Source organism: Squalius cephalus, assembly GCF_949319135.1.
Source record: "Squalius cephalus genome assembly, chromosome: 8".
NCBI classification, from domain to species: Eukaryota; Metazoa; Chordata; class Actinopteri; order Cypriniformes; family Leuciscidae; genus Squalius; species Squalius cephalus.
Window position 1 is genome coordinate 16,892,983 of NC_137129.1, and position 21,817 is coordinate 16,914,799.

General features: G+C 40.1%; 1 protein-coding gene across 7 annotated transcripts in view; it reads right to left on the minus strand.

Annotated features, from left to right (window-relative positions):
* Positions 1-21,817, minus strand: part of epb41a (erythrocyte membrane protein band 4.1a) — an 86,152-nt gene that overhangs the window by 54,560 nt on the left and 9,775 nt on the right. For all 7 annotated transcript variants that reach the window (XM_079878685.1, XM_079878689.1, XM_079878688.1 and 4 more), the window contains exon 2: positions 8,968-9,368. In XM_079878685.1, the coding sequence (XP_079734811.1) occupies positions 8,968-9,360 (393 nt within the window). In that variant the 5' untranslated portion in view covers positions 9,361-9,368. The remainder of the gene's footprint in view (positions 1-8,967; positions 9,369-21,817) is intronic.

Consider the following 21,817-nt stretch of genomic DNA (forward strand, 5'->3'; position numbering starts at 1 on the left):
AACAACAAAACACCAAAACACTTTACTTCACTTTTCGTCGAGTTTGAAAGACGCGCCTGAGCTTACATTGGATTTAGGCTACCTCAGAAGAAGAAGAACGCAATTTGAAGACAAGAAAGGTTTAAGGTAAGAAATTATTACATGTTTGTTATTGTTGCATAAATGTCACATTGCAGTTGAACTGTTGCTAGATATATGGGGAATATTATAATATTTAGACCCGTGTTTACTGTTAGGCCTACTGTGTGTGTGGATATCTGGTCAAACGTAGATATGTATATGGTAACCATAATGTTTTATATTTGAGCGCGATCGCGTTTGAATGTATCAGATTTTGCAGCGCGATCGCGTTTGAATGTATCATTTGAAAATTTGAAAAGCAAAACACACCAAACGGCTTCATGTTTTTACTATTCTCTCATTTCATATCATCATAACGAATGGAAACATTTGAAGTAACATGATAATCAATATATTTTTCTCTAGCTTGGTTGTTACTGAAATATTTTGGAAGATTTATACTGCTATCTATTGTTATTATTATTTTACCCAGCAGTGCGCATAGCCTATGCCTACAAGGCACAACAAACCTGGTGTTCATTATTTTATATATTGTTGGAAACATTTGTGTGTGTGTGTGTGTGTGTGTATTTTGTGAATTTTTAAGCAATTTTAACCAGAAAAATCTAATATTTATTTCCAAAATCGTGCAGGCCTTTCTCTTGATATCAGTATGTTCACTTTTTTTTCAGGGCCCAGATGCCACTGAGTCCTGCCGACTTCAACATTCACATGAGTCTCTGGAACATGAACATGGTAAAGTGAAAATCAAACACCTTGGAAATGAAAGGTATGTACAATGTTTTTAGGAATGGCACAAAGGTCTCTGTCTTTCAATAAGTGCTTTTTTGCCATTTGTTGTGTCTATTTGGATTATGTTGTGTAAATAAATCCAAACAATTTAAAAGCCATTCTTTTTTAAATCTCCTCATTTACAGTATTGTGCAAGGTTGCTCAGAATGATAGGGGCCTGATAGCTCCTAATAGGGCCGTTAGGGGAGTGTCTTTGTCTTTCTCAGGTGAGAAAATCCATACATATTAATGAGCTCTCGCATAAGGCTTATTCACACAAAACACGTCGTAAAAATTTTAAATCAATATATTGTCTTCTCTGAATGAGCAGTCAGGGTGATTTTCACATAGTTTTGCAGCAAATATTCTAGGCTACGTCATACAATTTTCAAAAGTCTTGTGAAGAAATAATCAGTAGGGGTTTAATGGCCTTATTTCAGTGAGACTTTTTTTTTGTATTTTCACAAACCACGCATAAATGTCATTATCTCAAAACTACAAACTTTTACATACATGCTGTTGATATATTATTGTAGCAGAGTTTGTGCTGAATACAGTGTAATTAGACTTTAGCCATGAAAATGTCACAAGTAACAGAAATAACCAGAAATGTCAGAGCATGTCAGAACACCTCCAGGGCCCAGAAAACAGCTCAGACCTCAGAGGGTTAAGGGTAGAATAAATAGCAGCATAGGTAGCAGGCTATTCCTAAGCCTCCCATGCAGGTATATTCTGGGCGTTGTCATACCTGTCTCTCTCTGGGAAGAGAGAGTTGGAAGCAGTAAGACTGTGGTCTCCGCTTTCAGAGCTGTATATTGTAGCTAAAATTTCCAAGCTAGTTTTTAGGTTGGTTAACTAGGCCCCTTGAATACTTTTCAAGTCATAAGGTGAAAATGTCATTGGCCTCATAGCTGAGGCCTCCATTTCCCTTGGGCTTAGTGTTTTTTTTTTGACTACCCACATCTTTAATTTATTTGCCCTGCACCACTGGGGCTCACTTTAGTACACCCTCCCATTTGGGACGGGTTTGAGTACACTCCCTTATAGCCTAAGCATGCCATGGACTGACACTTTTGATAATTGAAGTTGTAGGCCTTTCTATAGGCCTCCTCGATAGTCAGGTAGTGTAAGATTGTACTCCCCTCATTTAAAGGGTCGATAGCGCTCTAGCTGAGTACACTGTCCATTGGCAATGTAAAGTAGGAAAAACCGGGCCCACAGTATTTCTGAGAGTACACTTATGATATCTGAGGCTAGTTCTGCTAGTCCTCCTTGAGTGGCTCCACCATCTTGTGGATTTTAGCAATAAGTTCACGTTGTAGGCTCCCTTTAAGCCTCCCTGATTCTAGCCCAGAGCCTGGTCAAATATATATACCTGACAGGGACAAGCAAATATGTCGTTGGGCTGAGCACTACCTGGAACTCTACCCAAGAAGCCCTCGCTGCTTTGAAAACCTGCCAGTGCTGGATGACCTGGACACTGATCCAACTTTAGAAGATCTCAGCAAAGCCATTAACGAATTAGCCAGTGGCAAGGCACCAGGTGAGGACGGTATACCACCGGAAATCATCAAGTGTGGTAAACCAGCTTTGCTGGAACTGATACATGATCTCTTGTGCCTCTGCTGGAGAGAAGGGATGATGCCTCATGACATGCGAAATGTTAAGATCATTACACTCTATAAGAACAAGGGCGACCGCAGAGACTGCAACAACTACCGGGGCATCTCACTGTTGAGCGTAGTGGGCAAGGTGTTTGCTAGAGTGATCTTAAAATGACTGCAAGTCCTTGCTGACTGCATCTGTCCAGAGTCACAATGTGGATTCAGGGCTAAAAGAGGTACAGTGGACATGATATTCTCTGTGCGTCAGCTTCAAGAAAAATGTACAGAACAGCAGATGCCACTCTTCATCGCCTTCATCGACCTCACTAAGGCGTTTGACCTAGTGAGCAGGAAGGGTCTGTTCCAGCTGATGCAGACATGAAGGGGATAGTAAGCTGTGATGGCGAAACTTCTAAACCCTTTGAAATCAAGAGCGGCGTCAAACAAGGATGTGTCCTTGCCCCAACCTTGTTTGGCATCTTCTTCTCCATGCTGCTAAAATTTGCCTTTAGACACTCCACAGAAAGTGTTCAACTACACACCAGGAGTGACGGAAGGTTGTTCAATCTGACCCGCCTGAAAGCCAAGACTAAAGTCCGCTAAGTACTCATTAGAGAGATGCTGTTTGCAGACGATGCAGCCCTGGTGGCGCACACTGAAGAAGAACTACAACAGCTGCTCAGTCAGTTTTTCCATGCCTGCAAAGAGTTCGGGCTCACGATCAGCATTAAAAAGACCAATGTCATGAGCCAAAATGTCCCTTCACCACCATCAATCAGCATTGACGATGAGGTGCTAGAAAACACTGACCACTTCAAGTATCTGGGCTCCACCATCACCAGTCACTTGTCGATTGACAAAGAAATAGACACACGTATTGCAAAAGCTGCTGCAATATTGTCCAAACTCAGCATGAAAGTGTGGGACAACAATAACATCTCATTGAATAACAAACTCAGAGTATACCAAGCATGCGTTCTCAACACCTTGCTGTATAGCAGCGAAACCTGGACGACATATGCCAGACAGGAAAACCGCTTGGAAAGAATCCTTGGTATAACCTGGGAAGACAAGATCACCAACACATCTGTCCTGGAACAGACAAATTCCCACAGCATGCACATTTTGCTAACTCAACATCGGCTCAGATGGATAGGTCATGTGTGCCGTATTAAGGACGGCCATATTCCCAAGGATATACTATATGGTGAACTAGCTACAGGACACCGTCCTCTAGGCCGACCAGCACTGCGTTATAAGGATGTTTTCAAGCGTGATTTGAAAACCACTAGTATAAACCCAGATACCTGGGAGTCACTTGCAGAAAATCGCAGCGCATGGAGAACCACAGTAAGTGATGGAATCCAAAGGGGAGAAGTGAAGAGACTCCAGCAGTTGAAGGACAAAAGTAGTCGCAGGAAGGAGAGGAAACCAAGCCATGACTCCAACCTGGGGAATGCAAATTTATTAAAATGTTTAATTTAGGTTTACATTGAATTTAGCATGTTAAGGTTAGGTATAAATTATGATTATCAGAGTTTTCTAGCAAAAGACTCTGGTCAGTCCTGTTTTACTGAAACTCTTGGAGTTTGTGTTTTAGCAAGAGAGTCCTGTCAGTCCTGTTCTCAGGTCTCAGCATTTGAATGGATATGCTGAGTGAATTAGGGTGGGCAGCACTCTCAGTCCCAAACAGGTTCCGAAACCTGTTTCATCACAAAGTTTTGGTTCCTGCCCCTAAATGTATATAAACTGTAAGAGAACATCTCACAGATTCAAACTTGGTGACTGCAGCTACCGACAGATCGTGTTCTCAATAAAAAATCCTGCAGAAGAAACAACCAAGTCTCCTGGTCTTTCGATTCTAAGTTCACAACAACTTGGTGCCGTGAACCCGGATGGAGAAAAAGGAAACTCAAAGAACTTCAAGCTCAAAGACCTGAATCCAGATTGAAACAGCAAGCTCAACAAAAGATCTGCTTTCCAGACTGCATCTTTTGGAATCCAGAGCGAAACTTCCAGCTAAACAAAGATTACCAGACTGAATTTTTCCAGCTTCCTCCAGATTGAAACTTCAAGCTCAAAGATCTCAAAGCCTGACTGAGTTCCAGAATCTTCCTTTACAACCAAGGGTTGGTGAGTTTCACTCCATTCAAAGAACCGCTACAGACCAGTATATGTGTTTTTTCCTCTGCGCCGTTCAGAGAAGAGTTAACAGACAGCTGCAGGGTTTTGTTAACTAAGTTATCCTCTAAAAAAAGTTTTTTTAGAGATGAAAGATACCCTCTGCCCGTCAGGGAAGATTAACATTACAGGTTAATATTGTGTACCCTTAGGCAGAGAAGAATTAGCTTTACGTGCTAGTTATTTCGGTTGATCCTCTGTTTTTGTAGGCAGGGAAGATTTAGCGTAAATTGCTAATATTTTGGTTTATCCTCTGTTTTTTTGTAGGCAGGGAGATTAAGTGTGAAGTGTTGGTAATTTGGAAAGTTAACAATAGTTAAGCTGTGTTAACAAGTGTACCCTCTATTGTAGACAGTAGAGAGAAGTTTTAATGTTTTGTGGGAACAGAAATTCACAAAATGTTTAGGAAAAGTACTAGACTGATTACACCTTTTTGGACAGATAGGGAATTCAAGTCTTTGTTATCAGAGCACATGGACTCCATCGTGACTGAGAGAGTCAGATCGAATTTAACAAAGAAATTTGGCATTGATGCAGACAAAGTGTGGTCAATTGAAGATTGTAAGAAGGTACTAGGAGAAAGTATTCGCAAGAACAATGTGAAAGCCATTATCTGTTGTCACCGAGAATTTGGTTTAACCCTAGCTACAGAACAGTCTAAGCGCAACTCAGAGCTAGAGAAACAGATCAAAGAGCTCCGTGCTAGATTATCTTCTGTGACTAAGAAAGTAAACCACAACAAAGATGCACAAAAAACTGATGTGGTAGAAGTTAGTCAGCCTGATAACAATTATCCTGACTTAAAAGCTTTCTTTGAAACAGATGTAGCCATCCAATCGGTAACTGATGAGCCTGTAGATTCAGTGCAGGTTTGTGGGGCTAGGAGAAGATCTCAGGGAACTGAAAGTGTTACTTACAAATCTTCTGTTGTCCAAATACAAACTGTTGTCAAAACATCTTTAGGTCCTAAAGATATTGAGAGAATTGCTGAAAGTTTGCCATCAGTGCAAAGAAATTTTTCTGAATTTAGAAGAGCATTGTTCAGTAAAATGCATCTTTACGACATGTCGTTGCCGGAAGTCACACAGCTGATGTCACAAATTCTAACTGAATCTGAATTCAACAATTTTGAGTCTGCTGTTACTTCCGAACTGCAACATGTCAGTAAAGGCGATTTGAGAGAAGGTGTTTTAAAAATCCTAAAGAATATCTTAGGACCCAAAATCGATTGGTCGAGAGTTACTAGCTGTGTACAAGAGAAAGAAGAAAATGTATGCGAGTACACAGAAAGATTTTGCCAGACCGCTGCCGTTTACAGCGGAATTGCCGACACTCCAGAGAAGGTGTTAGGTCATAATGGTCCTCTAGTTCACCAAGGTCCGATGGTCTTTTGTCAGAACATAGAAATGCATTGCCTTTCTTAGATCTTACATGGTCAAATAGAACCCTGCAAAGCAACTTGGACAAATTAGCTACTTGGGAAATAGACTCTGATGTCAAGGCAAGAGTAAAAATTGCAGCAGCATCCTTTAAGGTCAATTCAGAGAAACAGAAACGCAAAAGTCCTAGAGAAGCCAGTTGTTCTTACTGTGGCAAGCACGGACATTTTGGAAAAGAATGTAGAAAAAACAAAAATAACTTAAGACAAGTTAACAATGTTACAGATTTTACTACATTTGTTTGCTACTTTGAAGCAACCCCTCCCCTCGTCATTAGACTCGTGGGTAAGCTTTTTGAGGTGTTAACCATTTGGGCTGTGAGTGCTTAATTTTCCCCAGAAACAACAACAAAGATAAAAGACTGATTTTTGTTTGATAGAAAGAAAGGAAAGTAAGACTCATACGGAATACGGAAGCATGGTGTTCAAGCAATTGTGGTGACGGGACTCACGTCTCTGTTCTCTCCTTCAGGGAACGAGGGTAACATACGTAACCGAGACGTTCCCTTTCAGTTCGGTCACGTTTGATGTGAGTCGGGCGTGCCGTACTGATTGGGATCCCAATTAACATGCCTACTAGTGCTGCCACCTTCCAGTGCCTAGCGAAAGCCTCCTGATCCCCCTGCATTTATTGAGGTGGCAATGGGACAGGGCTCAGGCCAGGGAAGTCCACAGCTGTTCTGCATTACCCACTCAGACAGATTTGGATAACACTGGGAAAGCATGCCTTTTAGGTGGACAGGGAGACGCTGCGGAAGCCACATCCTTCCTGTAGGGAGGTATCATGTGGAAGTTACACATATGGACTGGGCGTTTCCGGGCAGTACAACATATGGAATGTCACTGAGGTGGCTCCGGCCTATAGCAGGGGGGAGACAACACCAGTCAGAGATGGCAGAACAGGCTCTGCCTCAGGGAAAGACACGGGCTCGCCGCAAGGAGCCGTACCGTGAAAGAATACACATATGGGATCACCGTAGGGATCACAACATATGGGACCCAGCCTAGCACAGGTTCTACAAATGCATACGAGTGCTAGGCCTGGCGTCGGATGCTCCACCACGTCCGAATGCCGAGGGGTGTGGAGGAACTCAAGAGGGTTCGACAATGGGGAACTCAACTGGAGCAAGAAAGGCGCACGTATATGGTCCATGGGAGGGAAATGGCACAGCAAGCCGACACTTTGAGCGGGGCCTACGGTGTTGACTTCTATGAGAAGAGAGCACACGGCAAGCTACCGGCTCGACACGAAGGCTATACAATCTAGCGAACCTGTTAGGTGTCGCCCAGCCAGCAGCTCTAGAGCTATCTGTCAGCGAGGCACTCTGTGCCAGCGCCCAGGAAGAAGCTACACTCCGAGTTACATAATTTGTAATGAGATCAACCTCATGGCTCTACCATCTGAAAAAGCGCAATAGACAGTATGGATCACGTGTGTCTTGATAACTAATCATATTATAGCCTTTATATGAGTGAATTTCTGTTGTACGTCATTCAATCACTGTTTGTGAAGGCCATAGAAATGAATGACAACTGCTGTAAACCAGAGATGGGGGACTCGAGTCACATGACTTGACTCGAGTCAGACTCGAGTCGCAAATTTAAGGACTTGAGACTTGCTTGACTAAATAAAGAAAATGACTCGACTTGACTTTGACTTGAGATCCAATGACTCGAGACTTGACTTGAACTGTATGACTCGAGAATGACTTGATATACATTTTTATATAAATCATCGCAACATCAATTGATGGACAAAATGAAAGCAACGGAACCATTGACGCCAGTCATCAGATTCTGCGCGATTGCGTGACGCTGCACAAGCCCAGAAAAAACATACATCGCGGTGAGCGCGCGCTAAATACAAAAACATCTCCCAGCATCGTTTCTTTTTGGATATAAACACTAAAACTGACCATATTCATACAAGAAGATTTGCTGCATGCATAATAACTGGCAAGGGATATCGGACGACCATCACAAGCTCGAACAGTCGAACTTCATTCACCACGTCTAAAAGTAAGCTATGGTTTGTTTAACCTGTTTGTTATAGTTAATTTGACTATCTGTAAATCTAGAGAGAATATTTGTGAAAACAGCATGCCTCTTTATACACAATTATGTTTTCAAATGTAGCTTAATGTTGTCAATATTCAAATGATAATTAATGATGGCATAGGCTATGTTTTGTATAACATTTGCTACATTTCTTTCCAATCATACTTTAAAGCCAAATATGTTGTTCTTTCCAATGACAAAAAACAACATTAAAAACTGTTAATGTTTTGTCGTGTTTTATGTTTCTCTTAAAGCAGTTTGAAATTTTATTTATTTTTTATTTTTTAGATTTTTATTGTAGTAACCACTCAGCTGTATGTGTAAATGCATATTTAAAAAAATGCTGCAAATAAAACCATAGTCCACAACTTCTGTAGTTTTAACTTATTTTAATATATAAATTCAGTGAAATCATAAAACGTTTGTATGACTTGCCAGTGACTTGTGAACCAAGCTACGACTTGACTTGCTTGACAAAGCAGTGACTTGACTTGACTTGACTTGACTTGACTTGACTTGACTTGACTTGACTTGACTTGACTTGACTTTTCACAAAATTGACTTGGACTTGCTTGAGACTTGAAGGTTAAGACTTGAGACTTGCTTGTGACTTGCACATGTGTGACTTACTCCCACCTCTGCTGTAAACTAAATCTTACCTGTTGCAAAATTGTTCATGATTTCTCTTATAAAACAGAATTTTTTAGTTTTAAACTCCAAAACTAGATCAATCCAAAATTAATGTTTAATGGCAAACATGTTACATTACTGATAGGCTGTCATTAATTAAATAATGGCTATTTCTTCACAAAAGCAATATATTGCTTTTCTCACCTGGTTTTCAGCACTGCTGATTGAGTGCTGGTCTAGAGCAACATCGCCCTCTATACGCAGTTCTGGCTCGGGGTCCGCTATAGGAGCTTTGGGTTCTTCCTGGCTATCCTTATCTCTGGCCCTCTCCGTCTCTACCCCCTCGCCCTCCGAGCACTGCGAGCGGCGCTTCAGGAAGGAGGAGAAGAGGCGGGAGAGGCCACGACCAGCGGAGGTGCGCTGTCGCGGCTTTAGCTGCTGTTCCTCCTCTGAGCCCCCAGAGGGCGCAGAGGTGCCAGAGGGACTATTCTGAGCTGTATCAGTGGGGCCTGGCTCCTGTGCAGTGGGGTCCTCTTCTTCCTGCTGCTGCTCAACCACCTGTTTCTTCTGAACGCTCTCCGCCTCGTCTGTCGTCATGGCAGTCACTGGAGGAAGAAAACTTTCAGTTAAAGTTACATATCGAATTTATAGCATTTTATAATTACTGACTGCATTCAAATTCAAATAATATTCATCTTAGCCTAAATATAATGAGATTAGGATTGGAGAGTGAAAATAGTAGACTATTTTAAAAATGTCCGGATGTAATACTTTTCCAGTGGATTTTCACAGTATGGGCCTGTCCCAATACCTTGCGCATACCTTCCTGCATGTGGCAGGAAATAAATGTGCAAGGCTGTCCCGCGTCACAAAAATGCCAACGCTCAGTGCCCTTAATATACACTAAATCCACACTATCTCTAATTGTGAAAAAAAGGAGGAGACTTTTAATGATGAGGAATGTGCAAACACAATGATATAAAATCATTGTTCAATTTTTGGTTAATACATTTCTAAAGCCGGCTGCACATTGTGCGATTTTCAATAGTCCTATACGATTGTTGCTTGTCAGTACAAACATGATCCCCGCAGTAAGCCATGTCACACTGTGGGATCTCAGTTGTCTTTAACATCAGACTGTACAATAGTCAAGATTCATTAAAAACAGAAGGTTCGTAGTTTTACATCATCAATCCGTGACATGTTCCGTGATGGTGAGCTGCAATTACATGTGGGATTGAAATGGTAGTGAGCAAACAAAAACTAGGAAGGGAGGTTTTTGTTCTTAAATCTCTAGCGATAATTCTGATCATGGCTTTTCTTGAAAAGAAAAAAGAAAAAGAAGACAATGTGTATGGAGTGAGTGGCGGTCTGTTGTTAAGTCACTGGTTTAAGTCCTATCTCACAGGTAGGTCCTTCAGGGTCGCATGGAGAGGCGAGGTATCCAGAGCACATCAACTGACCACAGGGGTTCCTCAGGGTTCAGTTCTTGGTCCCCTCCTCTTCTCCATCTACACCACGTCACTGGGACACATCATACAGGCACACGGTTTCTCCTACCACTGCTATGCTGAAGACACACAGCTCTTCCTCTCATTTCAACCAGATGATCCCACAGTAGCTGCACGGGTCTCAAGCTGTCTGGCGGATATCTCGACATGGATGAAGGAACATCACCTGCAGCTCAACCTGGCAAAGACTGAGCTTCTCGTCCTCCCTGCCAATCCATCTCTACAACACGACTTCACTATCCAGCTAGAATCATCATCAATCACCCCATCAAGGTCGGTCAGAAATCTTGGAGTAATATTGGATGACCAGCTGACCTTCACAGATCACATTTCAAAGACAGCTCGATCATGCAGGTTTGCACTGCACAACATCAGGAAGATCAGGCCTTTCCTTACTGAGCATGCAACACAACTTCTCGTCCAGGCCCTGGTCATTTCTAGGCTTGACTACTGCAATGCTCTTCTGGCTGGACTTCCATCATGTGCAACCAAACCTCTACAGATGATCCAGAACGCTGCAGCTCGTCTTGTCTTCAACGAGCCCAAGAGGGCCCACGTCACTCCTCTGTTCATCTCTCTGCACTGGCTACCTCTCGCTGCTCGTATCAAGTTCAAGGCATTGATGCTTGCTTTACAGATCTATCACAGGCTCAGCTCCCTCCTACTTTCACTCACTCCTACGAGTCTACATCCCTACCAGAAGCCTACGATCGGTCAAAGAGCGACGTCTTGTGGTTCCATCACAGAAAGCCACAAAATCACTTTCCAGAACATTCTCATTCACAGTTCCATGCTGGTGGAACGCTCTCCCCACCCTCATCCGGAATGCAGAATCCCTGACAACATTCAAAAGACAGCTGAAAACCCATCTCCTCCGTGAGCACTTAACCGCATAAAAAAAAATAAAATAAAAAAAAAAAACCTTCCCTTTCCCTTTAAAACCTCACTTCTCGGGCTTATGCTACTCTGAATAATGCCCGAACTTCGTATTTTGAGCACTTCTTGCGTTGTTTTTGCCTCTTCATAATGACTTGCTTAATTTAGTCCTAATTTGTAAGTCACTTTGGATAAAAGCGTCTGCTAAATGACTAAATGTAAATGTAATGTATGTTATGTGCTCTTTTAGAATGCATCTCTCTATTTTGAAATAATCAGTGAAGCCATATCCAATTATGACAAGATCACACTTTTAGTGTCAAATCTAATCCAATGAGCGCACATGAAACATTATGGGTGATGGTCTAAGGAAGCCGTTACAAAACCTGATGCAGCTTGACCTGGGTTGCACAGACAACAGTGGATTCACTAAGGTGACATCAGTAGATTATTGAAAAAAAAAAAATACTATGGAAGTCAATGGGGCCCATGAACTGTTTGGCTACCTACATTCTTCAAAACATCTTATTTGTGTTCAGCAGAAGAAAGAAATTCATACAGGTTTGGAAACAACTTACAGGTGAGTAAATGGTGACAGGATTTTAATTTTTGGGTCAACTATCCTCTTTATTTATTAATTGGGAGCTCAAAGCTTACACCCTTTGAATTTGTTCATCCGTGCCGCACCAGACCACAACAGTTTGAGGCTGTCTGAACATGTCAAAACATTCAGAAGTTGCGCTTTTGTCAGAAGCTGCTCAAGTACATGGAATATGTCAGAAATAGAAGGGGCGTCAGTTTATTGTCCACTCCCCATCCTACACCATGTTCAGACAGTATCACTGATTATAATGGGTTTAGTTGCGTTTGGTGCATTGCGCCACTCACGTTCACGCATGTTAAATTTCATGTCACACAACATGTTTCTCAGTTCTCTGGTGAAATGTTCTTCAACACCACTTTAACTAATGTTGCGGTGTCATCATTCAGTCATTTCAATAGAATTTTACGTGAGGACAAAAGACTTTCACAGCAAAATTCACAGTATTGACCAAGAGAAAGCTACTTGGTTTGAAAGTGACTTCTGTGTTAAGTGCTTCATCACTACAATTCTAATGACAATTTACCTTTTTTGCCTGAAAAATTTTGCAGACATTCTGCTAACGTGACAGTACCTTAACTACAAGAGATGTCACGAGGAAATATTCACATCGGTGTATAAACTTGCAACAACACCAATAACATGAAGGGGGGTTGGCTTTTGAATACACGCTCGCTTTTCACTTGTGCTTTTTAATTCGCGATCACGCTTATTCTGTGTATATAGGCCTATATTTTTTTGCCATTGATCAGGTAATAAGTGAAATCTGACTTCTGCAGCACTGTGCTTCGACTCAGCAGCTCGCGTTGTATATGGAGCAGAGCAGACGCTAGCGCCCGGTGTCCAACTGAACTAGGCCTAACGGTTTTTATTTCTATAAAAAAGCAAAAGCAGTTTGGGTGGTGCCGCGATGGGCAAGTAAAGGCCCGGGTATACTTAATTTTCTGCATTCTGCTCCGTCTCGCACACAGTCTCAAAGCCTTTCAAAGTATATGCACCATTCTACGCACACCGTCCTGCAAGCCTGCAACCTTAGCCGGAAAAAGTGTAATGCGGAGACAAGAGGCCGTTGTTTATGAATGGATGTCAATGGAGGAGCTTCACTATGCTGAATTTCGGCTTTTATGAGGAAATAGCCAATCATTTAATTAATCGACATCCCGACGACTAGGCTAATCTTCAACATGTTTGCTCTTAAACATTTTACAAAAAAATTGCTGTTTTATAAGAGAAGTCACTGACAATTGTGTGACAGGTATGATTAAGTTTATGGCACTTCTCAAGGCCCTGGGTATACTTCATTTTCCACGTTCTGCTCCATCTCGCGCACAGTTGAGCACGGAAGCCTTTCCAAGTATAGGCCTACTCCTTTGGCCGTGAGCGTGGAAAGACGCGTTCGGCGTTTGCACACTATCTAGTGGATTTTGTTTTCAAAGCGCTAAAGTCACTCGTACATGCACTGTTGTACGCGCACTGTCCGCACGCAGTCCCAAAAATTGGGCTGCACAGACGGGGTGTGCATGTCCGCGGATCCTCCTGATGATGAAAATTATGCCACGCGGGCAGCCAAAGTATACTTTGGGCTTCATTCTTTCCTATGGTATCCGCAAACAGTGATTGACAGCCGTACAACTCTGAATGAAATTCAATGACATCAAATTGTCAAGGCTGTAATGTGATTGGTTATCAAGACACACGTGATCCAAGATAGCGTTGCACTTTTTCCAATGGTAGAGCCACGGACCCTCGTATCTCCCAATAATATAAGGGACTGCATGCGGACAGTGTGCGCAGAGGTTCACGGAGCCTCCTGATGACGAAAATTAGGCTACTTAACGCGGACAGTTCGCGGACAGTGCGCGGATCATCACGGAAAACGGATGGCCGAATTATACTTGAGCTTCATGTAATTGGTGTGTAGCTGAACACCATGTAACAATGGTAATATTATTCAAATATCTCAGAGTAAATATTGTGCTGCTGTGATCTCTGTACATGTACAGCTTAGACCTGGACAACCACAACAAGCTGCTCAAATGGCTGCAGGAAACCAGCTGCACCTGAGTTACATCAAAGGAGAATTGCTGAGTCTAAAAAAAACATGATCTCACCAAACAAGCACTTTCACTGTACTGCTGTCCCATTAAGATTCAGACTAAACTGCCCGAGTGCTCAGCACAAGAAACCTTAAACACAACTCAAGGATGTTATTCCTCTCACCAATTCCCAACTCAACATAATCCATTCCATCCTCTGACCGGACCATGCATCTCTCTCCTTTGTTCTCTATCCCCCTCCTGTAAAAAAATAAAAATAAAATTCTCCCTCTGGTGTAGTATTGCATTGCATTGAAATTTGGGTATTTTTTTATATTAAGGTCTGAAATTTGGGTTCCACCACATTATAAAAAAGGCTGTTTTTATTTTAGTTGTGCTGACATTAATAGTGATAACAATTAATAGAGCACAGCACACAGACAAGTAAATAAACACACTCAAATAGCTTCCTATTGAATCCTTTTGTCCACACACATTCACACACAGGTCTGCTGTTCAGTCATCATTCTTTCCTGTTCATTAGCAAAATAATTACAAAGCCTCATTATGAGGGTTCAAGTTTAAGCACAAGCTGTCTCTTGAGGACAGAGAGCAAACACAGTGGACTAAAGAAGACAGTCCCATTCATGCAGAATGGCTGTGTGTTTGTGTGAGTGTTTAATAAACTAATCTGGCACTAATATGCATTTAACCTCCCTTTTACAGCAGATATCTTTCATTTACTTTATTCTCAAGAAATCAACATAAAAATAAGGACAAGGAACTTAGTTTTGAGGTTTGTGAGGGTCAGGTTCTATGAAAAACAACATAGGCTAATTGTTTATGTGTGTTCCCTCAGTCTCTTCAATAGAGAAACATATTCATACTGACTACACAATGAAATACTCCTTATTAAGAGAGTGCAGGTGTCTGTGATTGCCAAATGCAAAGTGTTACACCTCCCATCCTGAAATGAACCCAAACAGGAAGTGAACTTCTAAACTTCTTGTTTTATCTACTTAAAGCCATCAACAACTAAACTACAGATACCCACCACCTGCTCAACTAGGACTAAACCATCCAGCTGCACAAATGCAAGCAAAAAAAGAAAAAGTGTAGATGGACACTGACCCTACAGCAAATGCACACACTTAGTGCTCTGCTAGGGGATCTGCGAAACTCCTTTAGAACCAGCCCACGTTTCCACTGACCTGAGGGCCAAATGATGACACACAGAGTACAGCAACCTGCCCGCAAACAAACCTGATGATCTCCGTTTACGAGTTTTGAAAACATATTTTTGAACAATTAATATTCAGTAATATTATCAACTTAACTGCACTGATACTATCGGGTGAGAACAAAATTTGAACTGAATTGAGCTGGATAATGACACTTTAAAACATCGACACTTATTGAACTGAATTGAATCAACATTGAACTGACTTGAGATGAATAATGACACTAAATTGTCTTCTGTAGAGCTGTTTATAGCTGAATTGAACATATTTCATGATTGATGAACTTTGCAACATTGACAGTTACTGAACTGAATTGAAACACTGAACTAAATTTAGCTGAATTATAAACCGTTTTCTGTAGAGCTGCTTTACAGCAAAAATTAAGCTTAATTTTATAATTTATGAATTTTACAACATTAACACTGTTATTTTCTTGTTTATTAATGTGATGCTCCTTTGAAACAATCTGTATTGTATAAAGTGTTGTGTAAATCAATGTCACTTCAATAAAATAATATTTCAGAACAGGGTAGATAATCAAGGTTAAAAAAAATCCGAAATCACGCACATTGTACTTCGTTTAAATAAGTAATTTATGACTGTTAAAAAATATGTTCTATGCTATTTACTATGAATGGATGTGTGAATGTATTCTCTATGTATAACATTCATCATGTCGACATTGTTCTGTGACCTACCAAAGCTATGTCAAGAGCAATTCCACGACCACGAGTGAGTAAAAGGTGGCTAATTTTAATTTTGTAAATTTGTACGATTTGTCTAAACCCCAGTGATTGGTAGGTTTAGGGGCGGGGTCAGGTGTAGGTCATTCGTACGAATTCATACGAATTGGGCAAAAATCGTACAAATTTGTACATGAGTGAGATCGAATGAATTCGTACGAATTAGCCACCTCATAAAATTTGTACGAATTGCTGTGAGATTGAGTTGGACATACCAGTATTTGCATTGCTTCCCTGCCATTCACAAATCCTCTCCCCATGGCCTCATGGCACAGTAAAGTGTTCATTGGATATGCATTTCAGAATCTCACCGGAAGTAGTAGGTTATATGGGCACTATTCTATTACTGTTTTATGGATTTTTTACCTACTAGGCCTATATAGTATTCGGTTGCAGCCTGTGTGTAACTAATTATAATAGGCTGGGTATAATAGGGGTATAATAGGGCTAAAAGCAATAGGGTGTCTGTCAGTTGAATGCATGTTGCAACGCTCCACATCGGGTGCTTGCAGTGTAAATAACTCAGTTAATAATGATGGTAGTGATCTAGTTTTGTTTTGCGTCAGTTCCTGATTTGAGACCAGCAGGTGCAGAGCCCATTTTACGAACTATACTGTCTTGTATTCCGCGCTGTGTTCGTGAAAAGAGGTAGGCTATAATTCTACAGAAGCCATCTCATTTTCATGGCCTGAAGGAACAGGTGAGCAGGGTGTGTGGATGTCTGGAAGCTTCCAGTGACATAACAGCAAACAAACACACTGCTCATTTTCCCGCAGGCCGTCCAATATCTCCCCCAAATCAACGTCATCCTTTCTACAGGCCCTGTCACACCCCTAATATCCTGTTCACCGTCAATATGAGGCCTGTCCACATGCATTTGTGTTACAATGCTTTTGTACGGCCGCTATTAATGTGCGGGGTGGAGGAAGGAGGGGCCGTGGGCGTGACGGCATAGATTTACTGAGACAACAATGACAGAAACAAACACACTGAACTGAGACAGAGACACATTAGACACGCTGAAGTCCTGAACCCTCTCTGAACGCCAGACAACAACACCAATGCTGAGTTTATCAGGAGTGAATGAAAAAAAAAGAAATTCAACAATCAGGAAAAGAAAAGCCAAAGTTCAAATAAGGTATCGGTAGACATAATGTGGTATGTAATAATAAATAAAAGATATTAACGAAGAATGAATGAATAAAATACATAAATGTTACTAATGTAGTAAAAATAATTTAAAAATAAATATTATTGTAATCAAATTAAAATTTTATAAGTAAATAAAATTATTAGATATACTAACTATACTAAACTCCAGTTTTTTTTATTATAATAAAATATATAATAATAAATAAATATTTGATCTCTCTCTCTCTCTCTCTCTCTCTCTCTCTCTCTCTCTCTCTCTCTCTCTCTCTCTCTCTCTCTCTCTCTCTCTCTCTCTCTCTCTCTCTCTCTCTCTCTCTCTCTCTCTCTCCCTCTCTCTCTCGGATCCTTTGGCCACTAACACCACTGCACTGACACTAATCCATTCTTTAACATTCTCTCCCCCTCCCCCTCTCTCTCTCTCACACACACACACACATACACACATGTTGGGTTTTCATGTTTTATGGGGACTTTCCATAATGATGTTTATTTATACTGTACAAATTGTATATTATATCCCCTAACCAGAAGACTCCCCCCCCCCTCACACACACACACACACACTTATCCATCATCCATCAATACACCACACAGCTCTCTTATCCAAATAACATCACTATATCCAAAATACATAATACATAATACATAATATCCAAAATACACGTGTGAGCACCATGTGAACCAAAACACACTACTATCCCATTATTGCTAATGGACACACACAACTTTATCTAATTACAGCTCTCTAAATTTTCCACACACATCACAACATCATCCTTAAAATCAACACAGGCCTGCCCAGTGCCCACGCACAACATCATCTCTTAGTCTTTACACTTCACCTAAACACACAGGTACAGGTACACACACACACACACACACACACACACACAATCATCCTCTTATGCATCAAGTGCAGAAACACACACACTCATTCAATTATATCTCACTGCAACACTTGCAGTTTATTACAGATCACTGCACTCAGATCCCACACTGTAAAAAAAAAAGTTATTAAAGTCATTAAATAAAGATTATTAGAGTATGTTTTAAAACAAAAATATATTTGAGTCTTTCTACATGAAAATGTAATGTTTAATTCAATGTGCTATTTGCTGTTTCTTTGTAATTATTTCTTAAATTTACTAGCAATTTCTAACTGAAAAACATTTCTGCACTAAAATGCAGAAGGAAACACTAACATCCACAACACATCTACAGCCATCATCCTTATCTTTCACACACACACACAAATCAGATGGTGCAGCGGCGACAGATGGTGTGTGGGGTGTTTTGGCCTCTCAGAGACTGTGAAAAGTGGACATATGCGAGACCCTTCGCCTCTGACCTGACCGACAACCTCTATTGAGGAATACACACACTTATTGACTCAAAGCAATCCTCATCATCATCACTCTCACAAACACCAAATATCAGATTTCATTTGGCACATCATCATGACTGTTTATCTTTACACATTTATCTTCACGCTAGGGCTGCTCTTTTCTGGAAGAGGAAAGGGTTGGGCTCTACAGCTAAAATAAAAAATACTTCAATATTCTTCAACCTTTTGATGATATTTGACTTAGGCCTATATTCAATAACTATCACATTATAGTTACAGTAATCAAGTAAGCACAGTTACATTTTTTGATCAATGTCAATAATCTCAAAACTGCCAAATATTGGCAGAATAATCAGTATATAGGCTATCAGTCTGTATAGGCTATCGGCTTATCAATGCTCATACCAAATGCTGATTGATGAAGCAATAACAAGTTTCAAAAGTCACCAACTACAGTATGTGTGGATATTCAATAGTGTAGCATCACTGTTATTAATTAAAGGGGTGGTTGAAAATTATTTCACTTTATTTTAGTTTGTGTGTAATATTGCTGTTTGAGCATAAACAACATCTGCAAAGTTACGACGCTCAAAGTTCAAAGCAAAGGGAGATATTTTATTTTAAAGAAACTGCCTTTTAAGGACTACAACAAACGGCTGGTAGGGACTACACAACATTCCTCCCGGGTTAGTGACATCACAAACCCTAAAGTTAGATTATCAAGACAGAATATGCTAATCAATGACTAGAAGATAACTGCACATAAGCTACATAAATTCACCAACTAACCATTCAGAAATGTTGTCTACATGTTGTCACTTCTTTTTGAGTCCCTCCATCTTTCTGACTCCGGTCTGAACATAAAAGGTTAAAAGTTTTTGAAATTTTCAGTGCATGTCTGTGTGAGGTAAAAGGACACAAGCTGTTGTAGCTCCGCCCCCTGTGCTGGGAGCAGCAGCTCATTTGCATTTAAAGGAACAGACACAAAAACGTAGCGTTTTTGCTCACCCTCAAAAAGTGACAACTTTAAAATGCTATATAAAAATATCTGTGGGGTATTTTGAGCTAAAACTTCATATAAATACTCTGGGGACATCAGAGACTTATTTAATATCTTGTGAAAAGGGCTAGACTTCTAGACTATACTCACTTTTATTTACAAACATTAAGCTAATTTGGAGATTTAAGTGGAAACGTTCCAGCAGACACAGATCTGTCTTTCAAAAACAAGATTTTCATAGAAATGTATTATAAACAGTTTGAGACCATACTCAAGCCAGCTGACTGATGCTGTGTGTCAATAATAAGTATGTTGCCCCCATGTCAACAAGCTTGGCCCCCCTCTAGCCCCCCAAATTTGGAATCGTATCGCACCAAACTATTTTTTGAAACTGGGTGCAATGTGCAGTTTTTCCTGTGGTGGTAGTGATAAAAAAAAAAAAAGAGTGATTTATTGTGCCATAACCTTTTAGAGAAGAAATTGCTCGATGACCAATGCAGAAAAGCGAAATCACATGAAGAGGCTGCGTATTATTAGTGATGGCCATTCATGAATGATTTGTCACTCTGTCTGCATTTGCTCAAATAGTTGTAAAATGCAACCGGGGGAATGTCTAATAAAACCACAGCACTTTGTGCAACATTCAACTGTCATTGTGTGTGTTCCTAAATGTAGGCTATGCTATGACACAGCTTTTAAGCTGAACTTAAACATGTGTTTATGACATATTTATTAGAGGTTAAAATAGCAGAACAAAGGGTTTCACATATTTGAGGAATTCAAAAAATATATATATTCAGTATTATCAATATTAAAAATCTCCATGTTTTTTTAACTCTCTGGTACTCTTCGGTCAATTTTACGTTTGGCTTTTTTTACTTTTTTTTTATTTTACTTCATCAGAATGGTATGAAACTTGGAAAAGGTTTTGGCACTTGCTATGTGAACACAAAACAAAACAAAAATCTCGGACATGATTCGATTCGAAAAGGTTAAATGGTCCTGAAAAAAAAGAGTCACACTTTGTGCTTCTCGCGGTCAAAAAATACTGCATTGGAAATGAATGGGAGACGAATTTCATCTAGTGAAAACTTTTGGTACTGCGGCCAAACAAAATCTTCCTAAAAGCACTTTTTTTTGAGATATCAAGCTCAAATTTGGAACACAGCTTGTTTAGAATTATGGCTTTGATTTTCTTGCAGTTTTATAGTAAAACGTGTTTTTGAAAATATATGTTTCATATAAAAAAATTTAAATAGTATTTTTGTGCATTTTTCATAACAATAAATGTAAAATTCTGTAACTTTTTTAAACTTATTTAAAAAGTGCCAAGTGCCAAGTGTCAAGTGTCGTCTTTTAAAAGAAATCAAACTTAATCTGTGCTCTAAAAATCATTCAAGATTTACGACAATTTAAGTTGGAATTTTTTTTTCAGGTATAGGCTCAAAATTTGAATAAATGGATTATAAATACAGCATTTAATTTAGTACCATAAAATCCCTTAAAAATACAAAATATTAAATGAAAAACATTATCAAACTAAAATATAGTACATTCATTTACCGTAATTGAAATAAAAGAAACATTTTGACCCTCATTATAATTATCGTCCTTGGTGTGAATGGGCCTTAAGGGAGTGTGAGACTGAGAGAATATGATGAGTGCTGGAAATCTCAGGTTAAATCCCCAGCAATAACAGCTTCAGCACTGGAATGCTGCTTTTTGATTGGCTGGCAGGGTCAGGAGCTGCTGAATGGGCATAAAAATGGGAAGTGCGAACCTCACAAGAGGCAGATGTACACAGCTCTGTGTGACATTACATTTATACACACACACACAAATACATTCACACCTGCAGTGGCACAAAACTGCCACTTTCAGTTCAGAGGTGAGTTTTAAGACCAAAATCAAAAATACAGACACGAGTAGTTTTATATCACAGTAACGGTAGGCTATATGTATGATATGTGTGATGATGCATTACAAATCTGTTGTATGACTTCAGATTATTTGGACTATTGTGAAAAAGTTTAGCTTTTTTTGGAGCTTGAAGGCTCCAGCCCCCATCCACTTTCATTATGTGGAAAAAAGCAATGTGAACATTCTCCAAAACATCTGATTTTGTTTACCAATGAAGAAAAAGTAATACAAGTTTAGAAATGTCTTTCTTCGAGGTTGGCATGAGGGTGAACTGAGCATAATTTCCATTTTTAGATTAATTCTTTTAAAATGCACATGCAATTTTGGCTCTTGATCAGATAGGCTACGCAACAAAAATGTCTTCCTCTGGAGGCATCGTCTCATAATCGCTTCTTCTTCATTCATACCTACCACTGATGCCACACTAACAGAGGCACTTTGGGGCTACGGTGACAGTAAACAATTGAAAGACAGAGTAAACAGTGTAGTAGAAAGCCTAAGTGCTGTGCACTTTTGTAACTGGATGCAGAAAGTGAGCTTAAGACTGGAAAGAAGCTTTAAAATTAATCGGGGTCCTGTGCGGGATTAGAGAGAATCTCTCTCTCTCTCTCTCTCTCTCTCTCTCTCTC